At 43.7% G+C, this 17,419-nt stretch overlaps 2 protein-coding genes across 8 annotated transcripts; both read right to left on the bottom strand.

Annotated features, from left to right (window-relative positions):
* Window positions 1-4,668: 4,668 nt before the first annotated feature.
* On the bottom strand, window positions 4,669-10,402 carry nudt17 (nudix (nucleoside diphosphate linked moiety X)-type motif 17). Of its 5 annotated transcripts, none has more exons than XM_026185636.1 (9): window positions 10,255-10,402; window positions 7,351-7,486; window positions 7,150-7,266; window positions 6,848-7,031; window positions 6,665-6,690; window positions 6,445-6,537; window positions 6,235-6,333; window positions 5,823-5,956; window positions 4,669-5,454 (listed from the first exon to the last, which is right to left on the bottom strand). In XM_026185636.1, exons 2-9 carry the CDS (start codon window positions 7,423-7,425, stop codon window positions 5,289-5,291), a joined length of 894 nt encoding a protein of 297 aa, XP_026041421.1. In that variant the 5' UTR covers window positions 7,426-7,486; window positions 10,255-10,402; the 3' UTR covers window positions 4,669-5,288. The 5 variants fall into 5 exon arrangements, with proteins under 5 accessions (XP_026041421.1, XP_026041422.1, XP_026041419.1 ...); XM_026185637.1 differs by having other exon boundaries at window positions 7,351-7,463; window positions 10,255-10,384; XM_026185634.1 differs by lacking the exon at window positions 10,255-10,402 and adding an exon at window positions 9,731-9,979.
* A 967-nt stretch (window positions 10,403-11,369) lies between these two features.
* Window positions 11,370-16,649, bottom strand: LOC113032754 (membrane-spanning 4-domains subfamily A member 4A-like). 3 transcript variants are annotated; one of them, XM_026185831.1, is made up of 7 exons: window positions 16,528-16,649; window positions 15,295-15,537; window positions 14,701-14,802; window positions 14,554-14,610; window positions 14,042-14,227; window positions 13,788-13,910; window positions 11,370-11,851 (listed from the first exon to the last, which is right to left on the bottom strand). In XM_026185831.1, exons 2-7 carry the CDS (start codon window positions 15,496-15,498, stop codon window positions 11,804-11,806), a joined length of 720 nt encoding a protein of 239 aa, XP_026041616.1. In that variant the 5' UTR covers window positions 15,499-15,537; window positions 16,528-16,649; the 3' UTR covers window positions 11,370-11,803. The 3 variants fall into 3 exon arrangements, with proteins under 3 accessions (XP_026041616.1, XP_026041615.1, XP_026041617.1); XM_026185830.1 differs by having other exon boundaries at window positions 16,561-16,648; XM_026185832.1 differs by having other exon boundaries at window positions 16,595-16,619.
* Between the last annotated feature and the right edge of the window lie 770 nt (window positions 16,650-17,419).

The following is a 17,419-nucleotide window of genomic DNA, read 5'->3' as shown; positions in this document are numbered from 1 at the left end:
GTTCACATGATATGAAGCTGTTTCCACTTGTGTCCCATGGTACTCTTCTTTTTACACCTAAATCAATTCTTCGTGTTATTTTTAAGACTATTGAGGGTTTTTGAAAAATGTTCGTGCTTCTTTTTCCCACTGTTTTTCTTTCTTGGTAATAACTTTGCTATTATTTGTACTTTTATTGCGTGTGTTGGTTTGGCAGCGGCTCCAATGTCCCACTTTTTTTGTTTGTTATGTTTGCAGCAGGACAATCGTGGCCTGAAAGCAAATCCTCATTGTTGCAGGTTTGATTCATCTTTTCAAACCAAAGTCTAAGTTTATTCTTTCCAACAAAGCAGCTCGGTCACAAAGACAGAAAGAGAATGCGGGCGTGGAGCGGGCGGAGCTGCGGAGGAATGTATGAACTTGGGAGCGTTTAGCAGGAGTGATAAAGCCGATATCAACATAAAGAGGCTGGGATGGGCTCTGAACTGAGTCAGCATCACAGCAACCGTTACCAGCAAAGAGAAACACGCTCACTCGTTTTAGGTTTCCATTTCTCTGGGCTTTTTTAAAATCTTTTATATTTTATCTGAATAAACAAATCTGCAAAAGTTTATTGTATCGTTGTTTGTCATCATGTGTATTTATCTTGTTACAAATTTGTCTTTGTTTAACTTTAACGCATCGTTTCCACAGCATCAATATCTTATATTCATCTAAATGTAGAAGGTACCACGTTACAGATGAAGCCTTCAGTTCAATTCAATTTTATGTACACAGCGCCAAATCACAACAACTGTCGCCTCAAGGAGCTTTATATTGTAAGGTAGATCCTACAATAATACATACAGAGAAAAACCCAACAATTATATGATCCCCTATGAGCAGCACTTTGGCGACAGTGGGAAGGAAAAACTCTCTTTTAACAGGAAGAAACCTCCGGCAGAACCAGGCTCAGGGAGGGGCGGGGCCATCTGCTGTGATTGGTTGGGGTGAGAGAAGGAAGACAGGATAAAGACATGCTGTGGAAGAGAGACAGAGGTTAATAACAGATATGATTCAGTGCAGAGAGGTCTGTGAACACATAGTGAGTGAAGAAGAAACACCCAGTGCATCATGGGAATCCCCGGCAGCCTACATCTATTGCAGCATAACTAAGGGAGGATTCAGGGTCACCTGGTCCAGCCCTAACTATATGCTTTAGCAAAAAGGAAAGTTTGAAGCCTAATCTTGAAAGTAGAGATAGTGTCTGTCTCCTGAATCCAAACTGGAAGCTGGTTCCACAGAAGAGGGGCCTGAAAACTGAAGGCTCTGCCTCCCATTCTACTTTTAAATACTAACATATTTCTGACATATGTAAGTGCCATAAACATCAGCCATCAATAAAAAATATAAAACAGCATTTGAACAAACAGTCCTGCCAATGGCAGAATTGGTTCTCTGACAGCAGCACAACTTTTATTTCAGAGCTGTTTTTAAACCGAGACGATGCTGAGAGACGACCTCAGCTGACGTTGGTCAGGGTGGAAATGTTTGCTGGGTGGGTCGTTCGGGCAAATCTGGACTCTAAATCCAAATCCAGCTTTAACATCTCATAACAGGAAACATGTCAGGCCCTCTGTAATCAGTGCTATAAACGCCCTTAGATATAACACATGTGTAATGCGCTTGAGGGCTCGGGTTTCATGATGACTGACAGGCTGATAGGTATTCATCTGCCTGACTCACCTGAGCGAATGCTTTGAAAGGAAGCTCGTATGACCGCGACAGGGCTCGGCCGTTCTGTTGACTTTTACTTTTTATTCACCTCAGGAACACAACAGCCCGAGCTCGGACAGCTCAGGAGTGTCTGCCTTTCCACAAACCTCCCTATGGATGCTGACGTCAGGGCAGGAACTTTGTTACACAATCGAATTATTTTCTCTTTTCAAAAAGTCACATTCAGTTTATTGAGCAGCCAAAAGTCGCCCTTTACCTTTCAAGTACCAAACTATGAACGAGTGTGTAGGACAAATCCTTTTCATCTAAATGTTAAAAACAGCTAGCTATAAATAAAGCTATTAGTGTTCCTTATTATAAGAAATAACACAAAAGATTTCGGTGGACGAGAAGATGTAGTGATGTTGGGTTAATGTGGAGTAATCATATACAGATATCTACAGTGGTGTGATTTTAAAAATCCATCATCTTTGTGTTTCTGCAGATTTTTAGGAGCTTTTATGTGCCACGCATGTAGGAGGGAGCATGAACACACATACAGCCACATATGATTGTTCTCATCAGCATTTCCTGTTTTATTTTTCTTCTTTATCACTTCAATGATTTCCGATTCTGCAGTGATGCACCTGAACGCCTCGCACTGTTGAACTTGATGCTCTCTGGCGTATGGAACAATGATGCTTTATTCAAAATGGAAAACAATAAAAAACTATGAATCGAAATGATTTCGGTGGATTTAAGTGCTAAAAATAACTTCTTGTAAAATACAAAATATTCTGCCAGGAACATCCTGTCGTGTTGTCCTGTCACCTGACCGCCAGAATCAGCTGACGTTTTTTCTACAGTAACTTTAGTATATTTACTGAAGCCATGAAAAATGTCACCTTCACACTTTGAACAGTTTCACAGTGACGGCTCATCCAGGTCTAGACTGGTTCAGCTTCTGACTTATAACCAAACTTTCTTATGGTGTGTTCAGTGCTGCTCAGAAATCAGTTCATCCTCAGACAAACTCTTATTGAACACGTGACCATCAATGTTGCTGTTGCACAGCTGTGAGCTTTGTTAAAAGAGGAAAATCGAGGGATTTATGACCAGGAGCCATCAAATATGACACAACTTGATTAAGCAGCCACCGAGGCCACACGATGTCTCCTCAAAGTTTACCCAAGTTTGATTGATTTTACATGGAATGAACCTGGAACACTTCGGGTTTATTCCTCCTATGAAGCTGGGCTTTGTAACAGTTTTTCAGACTTCCCTGTTGGATTCAAGGTCATTATTTAAGCAGACTAATGAGATTCGACACATGCTGAGCGACGCTGTGTGCGGTCTTACTCTCTCCGGCCTCCTCTCGGCTCTGCTTCTGTGTCTGATCAGAATTGAACTTTCTCCATGACTTTCCACACCCACCATCCCTGCTGTTCTCCTGTGGGACAGGAGCTGGGAGTATCACAGGTTGCCATTTGTTTGAGATCGTGCTGTCATGCCATTGTCTCCATTACAACACCACACAGAGGCCGGTGGTTGCTCTTATTACTGCATGAATAAGCGATGCACCTGTACCGCGCACTGGGACACTTTAAGGAAAAGATATAAACATAAGTTGGTCTGTAGCCCGGCTTGAAATCACACGTGGGTGTCCCCAAATCTGGCTCAGGCGCAGCTCTTTCTTGGCAGCAGTGTGAAATTTTACTCTGGAGCTTTTTTAAAAACAAAATGTAGGTCAGGACTATTGAATCCCAGTGAGACCGGTCCAGGTTAGACAGGGCTGCGGAGTCACAGAGTCATGTGTGACAGCGGCGTCTCCTGCAAAACATATGAAAGTAGTGAAACACAGAGTGGGAGGGTGGTGCACCTCAGGCACTGTGGATGGAAAGGCTCCACCCTGGGAGGGAAGTGATAACACTTCTGATCCAAACTGATGTCATTCCTGGTTTCGTTGGTTAAAGGTGTGGCCAACCACCGCAACCACAGCTGGTTATCTGAAACTGAGCCAGGTCACAAACATCGTGCTTAGTACACCTGTACAGCGCCGCGTGTTCACAGCGCACACAGGAAGTCACTTATTCTCAAGATTCATAAAAGCATTTTAAAGCAGCTTTACTTGATTCTCACCTCTTTACTTAACGTCTTGGGCTCTACTAGAATAAATATGCAAGATTCAGTTTAAAAAAAAAAATTATCATCCAACAGCAGGACTTGAGTTGATCTCAGTTCACCTTCCATGTGAACTTGAGGTCTCCTTATAAACCAACTTCCTTCTGATTGGCAGCCTCTCACAAACAGAAGGTTTGGAGAGCAGGTGGGGCTTCTTTTTGAAACAGGAAGTCAGCTCTTGTCACTGTCTTGATCGAGTTCACCTGGGCCTCATTCTCTCTGCAGTCTCTTTAGTCTGTTGTACTCCCTCAGTCTTATTCGGGTTCCTCCTTCATATTGTCTACCTGCTTGTTTTGCTTTGAAGCTGATGGAAACAACAGAAAGCCAAACAGAGAGGCTGTCAGGTTTCCATCCTGTGCGACAGGAAGAAGATATGATTCATGAAAAAGAGCTGAAACTCTGCACGTCTGCCTTAGAAACAGAAATTAACTGCAGAAGATGGTTGGAGGGACGCAGTTTTAACTCTTCGATTTCCCCCAAACTTTACTGATATAGTCACAAATTAAAATAGTATATAAATGTAAATCGTTCAGTTAAAACGTCTACGTTCAATCTGACTGGAAATATAGAATTTTACGTGTCAATAATTTCAGATCAGATATTCTCCGACTCTGTTCTTTGCTTAGTTGTCACAACACTGGTTTCCATGCGTTGGCTCCTGTTTTATCCTTGAATGAGGTCAGCGTGGTTCAACAAAGACAAAACACTGGTCTGCAACTGCTCAGGCACGAGGACTGACAGTGAGTGAAAGAGCAGAGAGGCCGGCTCTGAAAAGCTAAATATTAAAACAAGAAATAAATATAACCAGAAGAGTTCAGGACAGAATATTTATTGCAGTGTCAAAAAACAAACTAAGCAAACATCCAGTTTTTACGTTTCCACAGTCCACGAGCTTCCTCTGCCCGTGATGAGGTATGCTGTGCAGTGCAAACTTCTATTTAAATAATAAAAATCGAATTTATGTGAAAAGGAAACAGATTTTCATTTGAATGACATGATCGTTCCAGATAATAAGTCCAGGACGTCGTACTCCGAAACAGGATTTTGGAAAACTCGTCTTCTCGGACGTCTCTGAGGAGACGCCACAACCAAAAATACGGGTTTATTATATCATTTCTACAGAAATGTGACGCTGCGAACACGAGCACCTTCAGAGTGACACCTGATAAAAGTTTGTACATTAATATGTTTTACTGTTTTTTCATGAGACTGAAAGATGAGCTGATTAAACAGCTGTGTGACCCCCTCCTCTCCTGTGTTAAACAGCCACCTGTGCACTGGCCTGCACCGCCCCCTGCTGGCCTGAAGTAAAACACACATGACTTGCAGTGTTTCAGTGAAGAACAGCAGTGGGATCCACAGCGGCACCATTTTTCTCGTCCCTGTGCGTCCTTCTTGATGTCTGCAGGGTGGGCTTTTACAGGGGGTCGGGGTCACAGGTCAGGGACATCGAGGCTCCTCAGCCACAGCTCCAGGGCGAACTTGGTCCCGGTGCTGACCCGCTCCACGTCGGGACCGCTGGCTGGAGCGCGACTGGTGAAGACCGCCAGAGGCATCGAAGACTCGGTCAGAGCTCCGTCTGCAGAGACCTGCGACACGCTGGAGACACAGAAGGGCTCAGAGAAGAAGCACATGCCCGTGCCGTGACACATCCAGCTCGCAGTTTGTGCTGCATTGATGTCAGTGTCTGCAGGTTTTGTGAGGGCAGCATGCGTTTTTTGTCTCTGAGCTGTCAGGCCAGGACGCCACACAAAGCCTCACATACATAACAGGCAAGAACACAATTTACAGGATGCACAGCATCCTCTCTGTTCCTGTAGAAAACAACTACAAAACAAGCTGTGCTTCATAACACAAGCAGCTGAGCTCTAATGGACTCACAAGCACATCTCAGGTATTGACATCAGCACAAACTCTGTGAGCTGGAAGCTTCGTGGCGTCCAGCTCTGCATCTAAACCCGTGATACCTGATGCTGCTCGGCAGGTCGTCCAGCTGAACGCTGGCGTCGTCTCCGTCCACAGCAGACACGATGGCTCTGACCAGCCGGCTGTCCGCCCACAGACACGCGCTGACCTCAGCAGGCGAAGGCCTGAGAGAGGGCTGCGGGTGCAGACAACGAGAGGAATCACACAAGAGGCCAGCTCACTTTAAAATAACAGCAGAGGGGATCATTCACAACGAGACAAATGTTAGAGACAAAGGGGCAACCTCACAAAAACATTAAAGTAACAGCCGAGTTGTGCCTGCTGGGTCCATTTTATCATCATCCAACATCACGTAGACAAAAGATCATGTCAAATCATTCATTAGGTGCCAAAATGATCCAAAATCACATCCACCATGAAAGGGGAGGCAGCCCGAGCCCCCGTAGCTGTTACCTGTAACTGCAGGTGAGTGAGAGACGAGTGCAGCAGCATGTAGACGACTACGTGGTGTCTCTGAGGAAGTCCTCTGGACAGCATGGGAGGAAACACCGACTGACGGTCAGACAGAACACACAGAGGGCTGTGACATATATAACCTCACAGCGTACGATGTAAATAAGAGCAGCAGGCAGTGACTAAAAGACAGTCGGGTCACCGTCTCACCTCCCACAGGCCCAGCACTGTTGGAGACACCTGCTCCGGCTCCAGTTTGAGTCCAGTTTCCTCGTGCAGCTCTCTCAGACCTGCACCCAGCAGCTTCACACGTTACAGGAATAAAGTTCACACAGTTACTTTGTGTTAACCTCGTTTGCCTTGTTGTAGAAGTCGTCACACTGACTAAACGACACGTAAAATGATGCTGGGAAGCAAAGGAAACATGTACCGTCTCATCTAGCTCCACGTGACCTCCTAAATATCAACACAATACACGAAGAGCGTTACAAAACAAGAAAACCCGTAACAACGAGTGTGTGTGTGTGTGTGTGTGTGTGTGTGTGTGTGTGTGTGTGTGTGTGTGTGTGTGTGTGTTTAATAATGTGTGCAAACACAGATCTGTGTGCTGAACCTGGAGGAACCCAGACGTTGGGAAATATGCGAAGCTCCTTTGCCCGCCGTGTCAGCAACACTCTCTGATTGGCTGTCTGCAGGAGGATAGCCACACCCACATCCACTCCACGCTGTTGGATGTCCAATGGGATTGCAGCTGCGTCCGTGGCTGACAGGTGTTTGATGGGACAGAAAGCAGGCCTCTGAGAGAGAAACAGCAGGAAACCCTGAGCTGTTGTTGTGAAACTTGCCGTATGAATACAACTGAATTAAATTGAACTGAGTGCGGATGCAGAGGAGCGAATGCTCAGCGTGTCTGACCTTCAGCGGGACCCCTCGCCCTCTGTCTCCTTTGTAAAGAATGAACTGATTTTTCTCCAGCGTGCAGCTCACCTCCACCTCATCCTCGCCACTGTCAGTGAAGTGACCCGTTACACTCTGACACACATCAAGAAGAAGAAAGATGAGAACAGCGCCCCCTCTGTTGCTCTAAAGATGGTGTGAGACGACATCTGCACCAACCTGAACAAACTGAGCTCGCCGTGGAGCCGCTCGCTCTTTGCACACACACACCAGGATCCTCCTCACTTTATCCATGGCGACCCCTCGACCCCGACCACGTCCGTCTGCGGGAGCTGAACACGTGACCACAACACGCCTTGAAAGGACAGTCCACTCCCTTTTAATCAGTGTTGGGCAAGTTACTTTGAAAAAGTAATTAATTATAGTTACTAGTTACTTCTTCAAAAAAGTAACTGAGTTAGTAACTGAGTTAATTAGTTACTTGAAAAGTAACTATTGCGTTCCTCCACATTTCACCTTTAAAAGCTGTTTCCTTTGCCTTGTTTGGTCTCATCAGCACAGCCTCACGTGTCTGAATCTACAGGCATGTTTTCATTTTGACAAACTGTAACACAACTGATCTCAAATCAGACAAAAAACATAAAACCCGAGTAGAAAAAGTGATATTTTTACTGTAACAACCACAAACATGTTTAATGAATCATATTTCATAACTTCAAATGCAAACATAAACTGACAGTTTTAAAATTATATGCACACGTTTTGCAAACATCACAGCCTGATGCCTGCAGGTCTGACAGCAGCAGGTGTGTCACTCCTGTTTCTACCTGGAGACAGCAGCCGCCTCATTGTTCTGACACACAACACAGAACTATCCACAACACTAACTACACAAGACAACACGTCACTCCTAAAACTTCCCCTCTTTGCTCGTGATCACCGTCCGCGGGAGCGCAGCTGCCTAAAGCTGCAGCGTCCAGATTACTTACAGCTACTTCCTGCAGCTGTAAACTGAACACAGCTTCAACCGTCTGTTGGTTGAAAAATAGTCACGGACCGCGTTTTCTTGTTAGTAACTGTAACGGCATTGTAACGATAGGAATAGTAATTAGTTAGATTACTCGTTACTGAAAAAGTAACTCCGTTACTTGTAACGCCGTTAATCCCATCACTGATTTTAATACATAACACACAGAGTTTAAGCTAAAATGACTGTAAACATGTAATAAATCCAAAAACATTAACATGTTTGTCCCACCTGACGCCTCACAATCAGCTGATCTTTGCTCAATTTCACCTCTATACTCCAAATACTAGAATACGAAGTGCATAAAATGGGACGAAATTTAGAGTTTTTTAAATTCATTAAGTTTTCAGCATTTTTGATCTCTCATAATATCATCAGTGCAGAATGTATCCACAGAAAAACACATTACAGCTCCGCTAAAACTGTTTTTGGTTCATTATTGTTTCTGTGACTCAGTTAAGCATCCACATCCTGATGGACGCATCAATAACTAACTGCACCGATCCCCAGGATATTTGATCTGCTGATCTTTCACTGGAGAAAGTGCATTTTAATTAAACTGGAAGGATCATATCACTATGTGGGAGACGTGGCTGGTCAGAACATATTCAGGACTCCTTTTACTTTTTTAATGTAGTGGCAAAAGTAAATCATCAAAACACGAAAGCATCAGACTGTGAAGATCTACAGATCCTGAGAGCCTCGGTGATCCTGCAGGAAGCTTCTGCAGGACCTCGAGGTGTTGGATCAGTGTCATGTTTCCAAACTATCACACAGCACAGCAACATTGCTTCTCTATGTCAGGGCCTAGAAATGCTGGAATGACTCACACTCAGCACAAGTGTGAAAAGGGAGAAAGAGAAATATTTAAAAGGGCAGCGAGATCGCGGTGTTGTGCTAAGAAGGGATTTGTGACGGTTCTGTGTGTTTTTAGTGTATTTTAAATATGTGATATTGATAACTTCTGAGAGCGTTTTATATAAAATAAAGATATTACTTGTTTTGTAGGTGTCTTCGTGATTCTGATTTACTGTAGATCCGGTCTTTTTTAGCCACTCAAACACCTTTATTGAAACGGTTAATGTTATATTTGTTGTCATTTGTGCGGCCCTCTTGGCCTGGTCTGTCTTGAATGAGACATGTTTAACTTCAGTCAGTTTTACGTTCGTTATTAAAGGACGTATAAAAGTACTTTGCGAATAAAAACAGCGCTGGGAAAAAGCAGACATGAGCCATTTCAGAAGAAAACACATTATATTATTATATTCATTCAAACAACCAAGTGTTCATTAAGCAGCTCATTTTCATAACTTTAGTGCCGAGTCCAGCTGTTTAAACCAGACAAATACAGACCGCCTGTTAGCAGAACAGCTGTCAACAGCTGGGACTTTGGGCTCAAACTGTGCACAAAGCTAACTAACTTTAGCTAACACCCTCGTTTAGCGGAAGTAAAACGCTCTGGAAAAAACAACTTCCTGCACATTAACCTGCACATGTGTTAGTGAAGGGATTACGGGTTAACCCCGATACACAGGCTCGCTCAGAAACACAGCAGAAGAAGCAGAAACCTACTGAAAAAGAGAAGAAGGCGCTCGCTAACTCCTGCAGGTCATTTCAGCCGGATCCAACTTCCGCTTCCATACTTCAAAATAAAAGCTTTTCTTCTTCGTTTTGGTCGAACTGATTCAATCTTCGTATTTTTTATTGTTTATGGAAAAGTCCTGAACCATTAACTTCCCCCATCATGGTATTATACAGAAACTTAATGTTTTGGGGATTTTTTTGTAATTGAAGTAAAATGTTGTGTGCGCCAGATTAAATAAATTATAATAGTTAGCAGCTGCTCGCCTGCTAACTACCAAACAGAGAGCATATAACTAGGGGTGGGTTTTGATAATCGAATCGAATCGTGGATCGAATCGATTTGGGACCTTGTGAATCGGAATCGAATCGATTCTAGAAATCAGTGATGATACCCAGCCCTACGTATAACCCCAGTTTTAGCTTCTCTGCACTGGCTTCTCGTCTCCTACAGGATCCAATTTACACTTTGACTTTTTGTTTTTAAGTCGGTTAACGCCCGAGCCCCTTCCTACCTGTCTGAGCTCCTTTCTGTTTCTGTTCCAGGAAAAACCCTGAGGTGTAGCTCAAAATTAATGCTGTCCGGACTAATCTCAAATGCGATGGAGCCTTCTGTGGCAGGTCCCAGACTTTGGAATAGCCTCCCCTGAAATATTAGATCGGCACAAACACGTGATCATTTTACTAAAGACACATTTTTATGCCCTGGCTTTTAACACACTGTGAGTATACCTTTGTTGTTTATGAAATCCTGTCATTGAAATTTTTGTCAGAAAATGGAAAAGGTATATCGGGAAACTTTTTTATTGAGAGCACTTTTTTCGGGGTGGCTTTAACTCAGGAGGTAGAGCTGGTCACCTACTGATCGGAAGGTTGAGGTTCGATACCTCCGGGTATCCTTGGGCAAGATGCTAACCCCAAGTTGCTCTCCGATGCATCCATTGAAGTTTGACTGTGTGTGTGAATGTTGTTAGCACTCAGTTTAGAGTCAGTGCTTGTGAGGATGGGTGTGACTGGGTGAATGTGGCATGTTGTATAGAGCGCTTTGAGTACTCCGGGAGAGTAGAAAAGTACGGAGCCCCGCAGGGGACATGGGAGAAAAAAAAATTAAGACGGACTTTTGCGAGATCTTGCAAAACTCCAACAATGGCGGCAGCTACTTAGTTGTAATATTACTCTTTCTGGGTCACAAAATACACTTAAGATATTTTGAGGCGTGAATGTAGTTGTGTAAACGTCAGATACCTGCTCGGTTTACAAGACGTCACATATTTGCAAAAGTGCTCCAACGTTTTCGGAGATCTGACACCCACTAGCTCGAAGCTAACGGGAGGTCGAGACCTACTACAGCCGGGAGGAACACCGCTTTCTGCCTCGACCTCCCGGTCGGCTTCGAGCTGGCGGCCTCCGAAGAATGCGGCTAAAACTTTTGCGAGATCTCGCAAAAGTCCGTCTTAATTTTTTTTTCTCTCATGTCCCCTGCGGGGCTCCGTAGTAAAGCGCTATATAAGAATCAGTCCATTTCTCTTCTTGTTATTTGGCTCTAAAACAGCTGGAGACAATTAATCCTTTTACTGACATTCTGAAGGTTTTTTGCAGTTTGAAAGACAGAAAATGTATTCAGTGCAAATACTGTAAGTGACAGGTGTTTAATTCTTAGATGATGCAGAGAAATCAGAGACTGGGAGGCTGTGGAGGCTCAGCTGCCTCACATTCATATTGAAGGTCAGACAAAAACGTCAGAGGCATCTGCAAACATAACTTTGACTGGGTTTCTAGCCTCCCTTTGAAAAGTGCAACTATAATGCAGCTCTGTTGCATTATAGTTGCATAAAAACAATTTATTGTAGTGTTAACGTTACAATACAAGAGCGTGATTTGAAATGACTGTCAGTAATAATGATGATTACGGTTTGATTACACTAACATGGCAGATTTCCCCCTAAATTACCCAGAATGCTGTGCAACAGTTGCCAGTGACACCTCAGTAAAAAAAAAAGCAAGAAAAGACAGACGGAGTCAGACTCCTGCAGCATCTGAAGTGCTCTCAGATGATTCCTCCTCTCAGGGCGAGTAGGGTGGCAGCAGACCTCTGCGATCATCAGACTCCGCCTGCGGGTCAAAGGTCAGACGACATCAACATCGGCTGTTCTGGAAATGTTCTCAAAAACAAACATTTAAAATGCTTCATACCTGAGAATAAAGTTTTTTTCCTTGTAAATGTTTGACTATAATTTTTGATATTTTATGTTTTCATGATTTTATTTCTCTCTTAAACCTGCAAAAGCCTCATTAACCAATCACAGATCATTTTCAGTTAAAGGGATTCAATGAGTTAATAAGCTGAATATTTCAGGTTTCGAATCCTTTAGGTGTGAATAATGGACCGTTCCATTCCTCCGTCACTGCAGGAGGCGTAGTTACACATTTTTGGTGATCAGACATCAAACCGAAACATTTCAATTTGTCGGCTAGTGGTGCAACGGATCAAAAGTCTCACGGTTCGGATCAGATCGCGTTTTTTCTTCGTCGCGGATCGGATCAATTTTCGGATCAGCAGAAGAAAAAAAAAAGAAGACAAAAATTTAACTCACTATTTACTTATTTAAGTATTTTTTGCCTATTAAAAAACATTCAACTCAAGACTCATTCCGCGCAATTATATAAAAACAAATTAAGATGCAGTATAGGGCAGTGCAGGGCTTTGTATCTACCACTCCGCTCTGATATAATGAGCGGTCACGTAGCTTTCCGTTGCCCTGGAGCTCCACCCATTTGTAGTTAGGGCAACAGAAGATGCCTGGGACAGCTCAGCCATAACTTTAAACTTTTCCTGCTCATGCATGCTTGGAAGGATCTTCTCACTGAAGCGGACGTGCGACGGGATATCATAGCGTGGCTCAAGCACGCTCATCATAGTTTAAACTAGTGCTGTCAGCGTAAATCTCGTTAAAATGACGTTAATGCCATAACTGCATTAATGCGGCAAATCTCCGTTAACTAGTTACCGCAGATTGCCCGTGCATGGGGCTGCACGGCGTCAATGCATTAACTAACGCGTAGACTAGTTTAAACCCCTTGTTTTGCACAACAGAATACGGCCTCCGTCTTCAGCCAAACACCCCAACAGCTTTTGTAACAGCTTTAACCCGGTCGGATTGGGCAGCAAAGGGCTGCTTAAATCAACCGTGATCCGTTGCACCACTAACATCGGCCCTTCAGTCTTCTTGTGCACCATGAGATCAATTTTGATGCTCTTGATATTTTTTAATCACTTGCTGAATTTCGCGTTGCACGTCAGCGTCTGTGATGTGCACGCGATTTCTTCTACTGCGCCAAAATAGCAATCTTTCAACTTGAATTTCATTTTAGGAAATGAACCTGCGGCGATGCCTTCAGGCTCGGACACACGACATAAAAGTCGGGTCTGTTTGAGACGGGAGCTGAAAGGACCAAAGTGAAACTTATTCTATGTATAAATCATTTCCTGACAGTCCAGCACGTCAGCGTGTCAGTAATCTGTATAAAGTTTTCTGGGTGGTGAAAGCGCTCTGCACTTCAGTTTTATCTCTGGCTATCTGATAATTCAATTCAATTTTATTTATATAGCGCCAAATCACAACAAAAGTCGCCTCAAGGTGCTTCATAGATACAGAGAAAAACCCAACAATCATGTGACCCCCTATGAGCAGCACTTTGGCGACAGTGGGAAGGAAAAACTCCCTTTTAACAGGAAGAAACCTCCAGCAGAACCAGGCTCAGGGAGGGGCGGGGCCATCTGCTGTGTTTGTTTGGGGTGAGAGAAGGAAGACAGGATAAGAAAAAATATATTTAAAGCAGGAGGAAATAATAATAATCCCAGTTTACAAAGACTGAAAATATTTTTCGGATTCATCAAATCTTTTTATGCAAGAAAAGCCGATATTAAAAATGTATTTCAGCAGGTCTTATCATTATTTTGCTAATTTTCTTTTTTTCTCTCTTGCGACTGAACACATCAGCATTTCTTGAGAGGCGGAGTTAATATTATTGGTAGGAGGAGTCTTACGCTGAGAGAAGAAGGTGTGCGGAGCCTGATGGCTTTGCCAGAGAAAACACAGACGACGATGGTGACGCAGGTCTGCAGGACGAGGAGAACCAGGAAGAGGCCGAGCAGCCCGTAAAGAACCACCTGAAACAGGAAATATGAAACAGGAAATACACACAAAGAACAACCTGCTCCTGTGCTCAGGGAAGACCCCGGGACCAGATCTGAGGTGCACCGAGAGTCCGGCCTTGAAGACCAGACAGAGATAAACTTACATTCAGCATATAAACATTTTGGCTGCATTTCCTCCTCAGGCCTTCTACGTCCTTGAACTCGATGAAGCTCTGTCGGTCACAGAAGCGATCGGAGGGGGGGCATTCGGCCAGCAGCCAACAGGTGTAGGCCACACCGGCCAGGCCAATCAGGACGCTTATCACGTTGGACACCAGGGACCCCCAAACCTGCACAAACACCAGATATGGCTAAACTAACAGCGGCTAACAAACTACAATGGCTTCATCCATCTTTGATACACAGTCTGTGACTTTAACCGAAGCTCCAGAGGAATCACACCGCTGCAGCTAACCGTCCCTGAAATGGACCATTTTTAATGACATCATCTGACCAACAATATGGCTGCTGTGAGGTCACGGCACTAACAGATGGTCCAAGAAGGAGGAGCTGCAGCTTTGGTATTTCATTAGTTTGTCATTCAGCTGCAATCAGCAGGTCTGAGTTTGCTGACCTGTCACTCACACATCCTCTTTCTGGTTTCTCTAAAACTCACCAGTGAGATGGAAGTGCGTCTCCCTGCCGCCACGGCCACCGAGCCGGAGACGACAAACTGCACGACAGCAGAGAGGCGTGGTTAGACGACACATGACCCCTGTGAGGCTTTACCTGAAGATTATTAATCATGTTTGTGTGTACGTACAGCGGCGCCGAGGGCGAATGGAGAGTAGGCGATCATGGCCCACGAGGAGATGGCGGTCAGACTGAACAGGATGCACAGCAGCCCGATCATGATCTGAACGACCTGAGGACATAGACGGAGACGCAACATGAGCAAAGATGAAAAATAATGCAGATTTTAAAGTTCTTGTTAAAACACCACCAAACTGAAAAACAGCATCAAAGATGACCTGTGTGCAGGCTGAGAGCAGCCTGTGGTGTCACAGGTCACAGGCGCCTTCTGGCAGCTTCATTAAACCTTTATTATTACAATAAAATCTGATCCATGTGCGTCTTCCTTTAGCTCAACCTACCTTTAACGATTTAAAGTTAAATAAAGCCAAAGCTTTATTTAACTGAATTACGTAGATTTACCATAAGCCATTCTGATCACATGACTTAGTGAGCCTCCTATTACTCTGAAACTGAAGAACAGCTAAAAACTGTCAGGAAAGTTTATTCTGGTTGGTCAGAGGTGATGACATCATCATGACGTGTAAGTCGCTCTGACTGTGAAAACGTGTTTGTGTCTGTGCTTTGTTGCGATGAATATGATGGTCAGAGTCCAGACGCTCACCCCGAGAGCGTGCGGCTGTCCCCGCATGAAGGCGACGGTTATGTCGTCCATCTTGACTGGGATGGGTGTGGTCTTTTTCACAGGGGGAGGGGCCGGTGCAGTGGAGCTGCTGGCATTCTGGAGCTGGATGGAGCCGTCATCCTTGGGAATGACCTGAGTCACGACCATCACTCCCCCGATGGTGGTGATAGATGTGGATGCCATGATAAAGGTCAGAGGTCACAGAAGCTCAGAGGGAAAATTCTGGAAAAACCACAAGTGCAAACAATGAGGGAGGGGCCAACAATGTTTGAGTATTAGGGAGGAGAAGGGAATTTGCAGCAGCTGATCGACTTTAGCTTCCAGATGTTCTTCAGACAGACTTACAGGAGAAAATGATTCTGGTTTAGCAATAATTCTCTGAATTTTGCCTTTATGACATTTTAAGAATCTAAAAGAGCTCCACATTCAGGGGTGGCCAAATGGGGGCCACCAAAAACACAGTTTTCAGGTTTATGATGCTGGTATCAAATATCGATAACAAACACAGAGAAAGTTAACTTCCTGCTTTAAAGTTGATGTCGGTGAAAAGAGGTATTTACGAAAACCCGAAAGACTTTGAAATCATTAATAACCTGTTTTAATTGATTGACTGGAAGTCTCGCTTTAATGATTCAGCTGAAGCAGCTGAAGGGCGACTGAGGAGCTGAAGAGCAAAGACAACACGTGTAAGGACGCGCGTCTTACATTATCACCAGTATTACAGTCAACACGGGAATGATAGCAAACTAATAATCAAATGAAATATGAGCTTATGGCTGCTGCTCAGCGCGCTTCTTCCTCTTTGTTTGACATTTTAAGATGATAACATGTATCCACTGGTCACTCATCAAACTTTCAAACGTTGCTATAAAATCTTTTGTTAAACAAAAGTCCCCGAATTTAACGCGGATTCTGGTTCGGAGTTTCTCACTGCGTGATAAGGAAGTGCGGTTACCGGAAAATAAAACGGCTGTTTGTTTTTTAGTTCGACGCTAAATATCAGACTTTTGAAATCGCAGTTATCTCTACACGAGAGCTTTTCAACGTTTTTCTTTGTTTTATTTATTTATTTATTTTTAAGATAAGAATCGCGCGAACAAATCTCGATAAACTAACCGGAAATACATCTGCGCATTAGATCAAAAACATCGACTAACAATCATCTCGAGGCTGAGCTGCTCTCTGAAACATCTGCAAACACGCACGGATTACCTGACCACGCTGAGGATTACTCCTGAGCATTACCTGCAATCAGGTGGACACGCGGAAGTTCTCTGACCTGAACAACAGCTGCTGTTGCTTCTGTTCAGGATCAAGTTAGGCTGCCTTCAGGAGCAAACTGTAAACTCGGAATTCTGATTTACCAAACACTTGTCGGAAAGACCATAATGTGATAAAGTTCCAGTCCAATTTAATTAAACGATGAAATATTGCTTCAAATACAATAACATAAATAAACTGAGCTGTTTCTTTGGATTTTCTTTCTGACCTTGTTGAAAAACATTAGAAGGAATGATTTCAGAAGATTCAGTCTTCAATCACTGTGTGTAACTTTTAAAAAGACACTTTCAGGTGTTGTTGTTGTTGTTGTTGTTGTTTTAAATAATTAAATTATAACTTTTAAATCACGAACATGCTTTTCCTGTGTGCGGATCTGCTGGATATGAAGGGAAATTTCGGCATAATTCCAACAACACCTGAAGGCAGCACAAGGAAACCACAACATTTCCCATAATCAACGTGAAAAAGCAGCTTTGCAACAACCTTCCCTGCCTCCTTTTAAGGGGACCTATCGTTTTTATCATACATTCACATGCCACTTCATTAGTTACACTCTTTAAACAGCCCCCACAGTTCTGCTCGGATTCAACAGGGTGCTGCAGACACTCGTGGGAGATTTTGATGTTTCACAACATCTCAACATCTGAATACACAGCCACTGCCACTGCGGCTGTGTATTCATTCCCAAAGATGTGTCTCACACTGTGAAAGTATTAACCCAAATTTCTGGTCCCAGACAATGAAAGGTTCAGGATCCCAGCGGAAAAACCTCGAAGTGAGACTCCACAGGCTGTTTCAGCGACAAACAGCTGATGACCCTTTA

This window comes from Astatotilapia calliptera, chromosome 11 (assembly GCF_900246225.1).
Source record: "Astatotilapia calliptera chromosome 11, fAstCal1.2, whole genome shotgun sequence".
Lineage (NCBI taxonomy): Eukaryota > Metazoa > Chordata > Actinopteri > Cichliformes > Cichlidae > Astatotilapia > Astatotilapia calliptera.
Note: the sequence above shows the minus strand (reverse complement) of the source record. Positions and strands in the feature narration are given on the sequence as shown.

What these genes read in the sequence shown, in the direction of transcription:
- LOC113032754 (XM_026185831.1), bottom strand. Translation starts at nt 15,498, where the DNA reads ATGGCATCCACATCTATCACCACCATCGGGGGAGTGATGGTCGTGACT. An exon ending in GACAGCCGCACGCTCTCGGG is followed by an intron (nt 14,803 to 15,294) that starts GTGAGCGTCTGG and finishes CTATGTCCTCAG; the next exon opens with GTCGTTCAGATCATGATCGG. An exon ending in CATTCGCCCTCGGCGCCGCT is followed by an intron (nt 14,611 to 14,700) that starts GTACGTACACAC and finishes GCTGTCGTGCAG; the next exon opens with TTTGTCGTCTCCGGCTCGGT.
- nudt17 (XM_026185636.1), bottom strand. Translation starts at nt 7,425, where the DNA reads ATGGATAAAGTGAGGAGGATCCTGGTGTGTGTGTGCAAAGAGCGAGCG. An exon ending in GGCGAGGGGTCCCGCTGAAG is followed by an intron (nt 7,032 to 7,149) that starts GTCAGACACGCT and finishes TTTCTCTCTCAG; the next exon opens with AGGCCTGCTTTCTGTCCCAT. An exon ending in GACCTGCCGAGCAGCATCAG is followed by an intron (nt 5,455 to 5,822) that starts GTATCACGGGTT and finishes CTGTGTCTCCAG; the next exon opens with CGTGTCGCAGGTCTCTGCAG.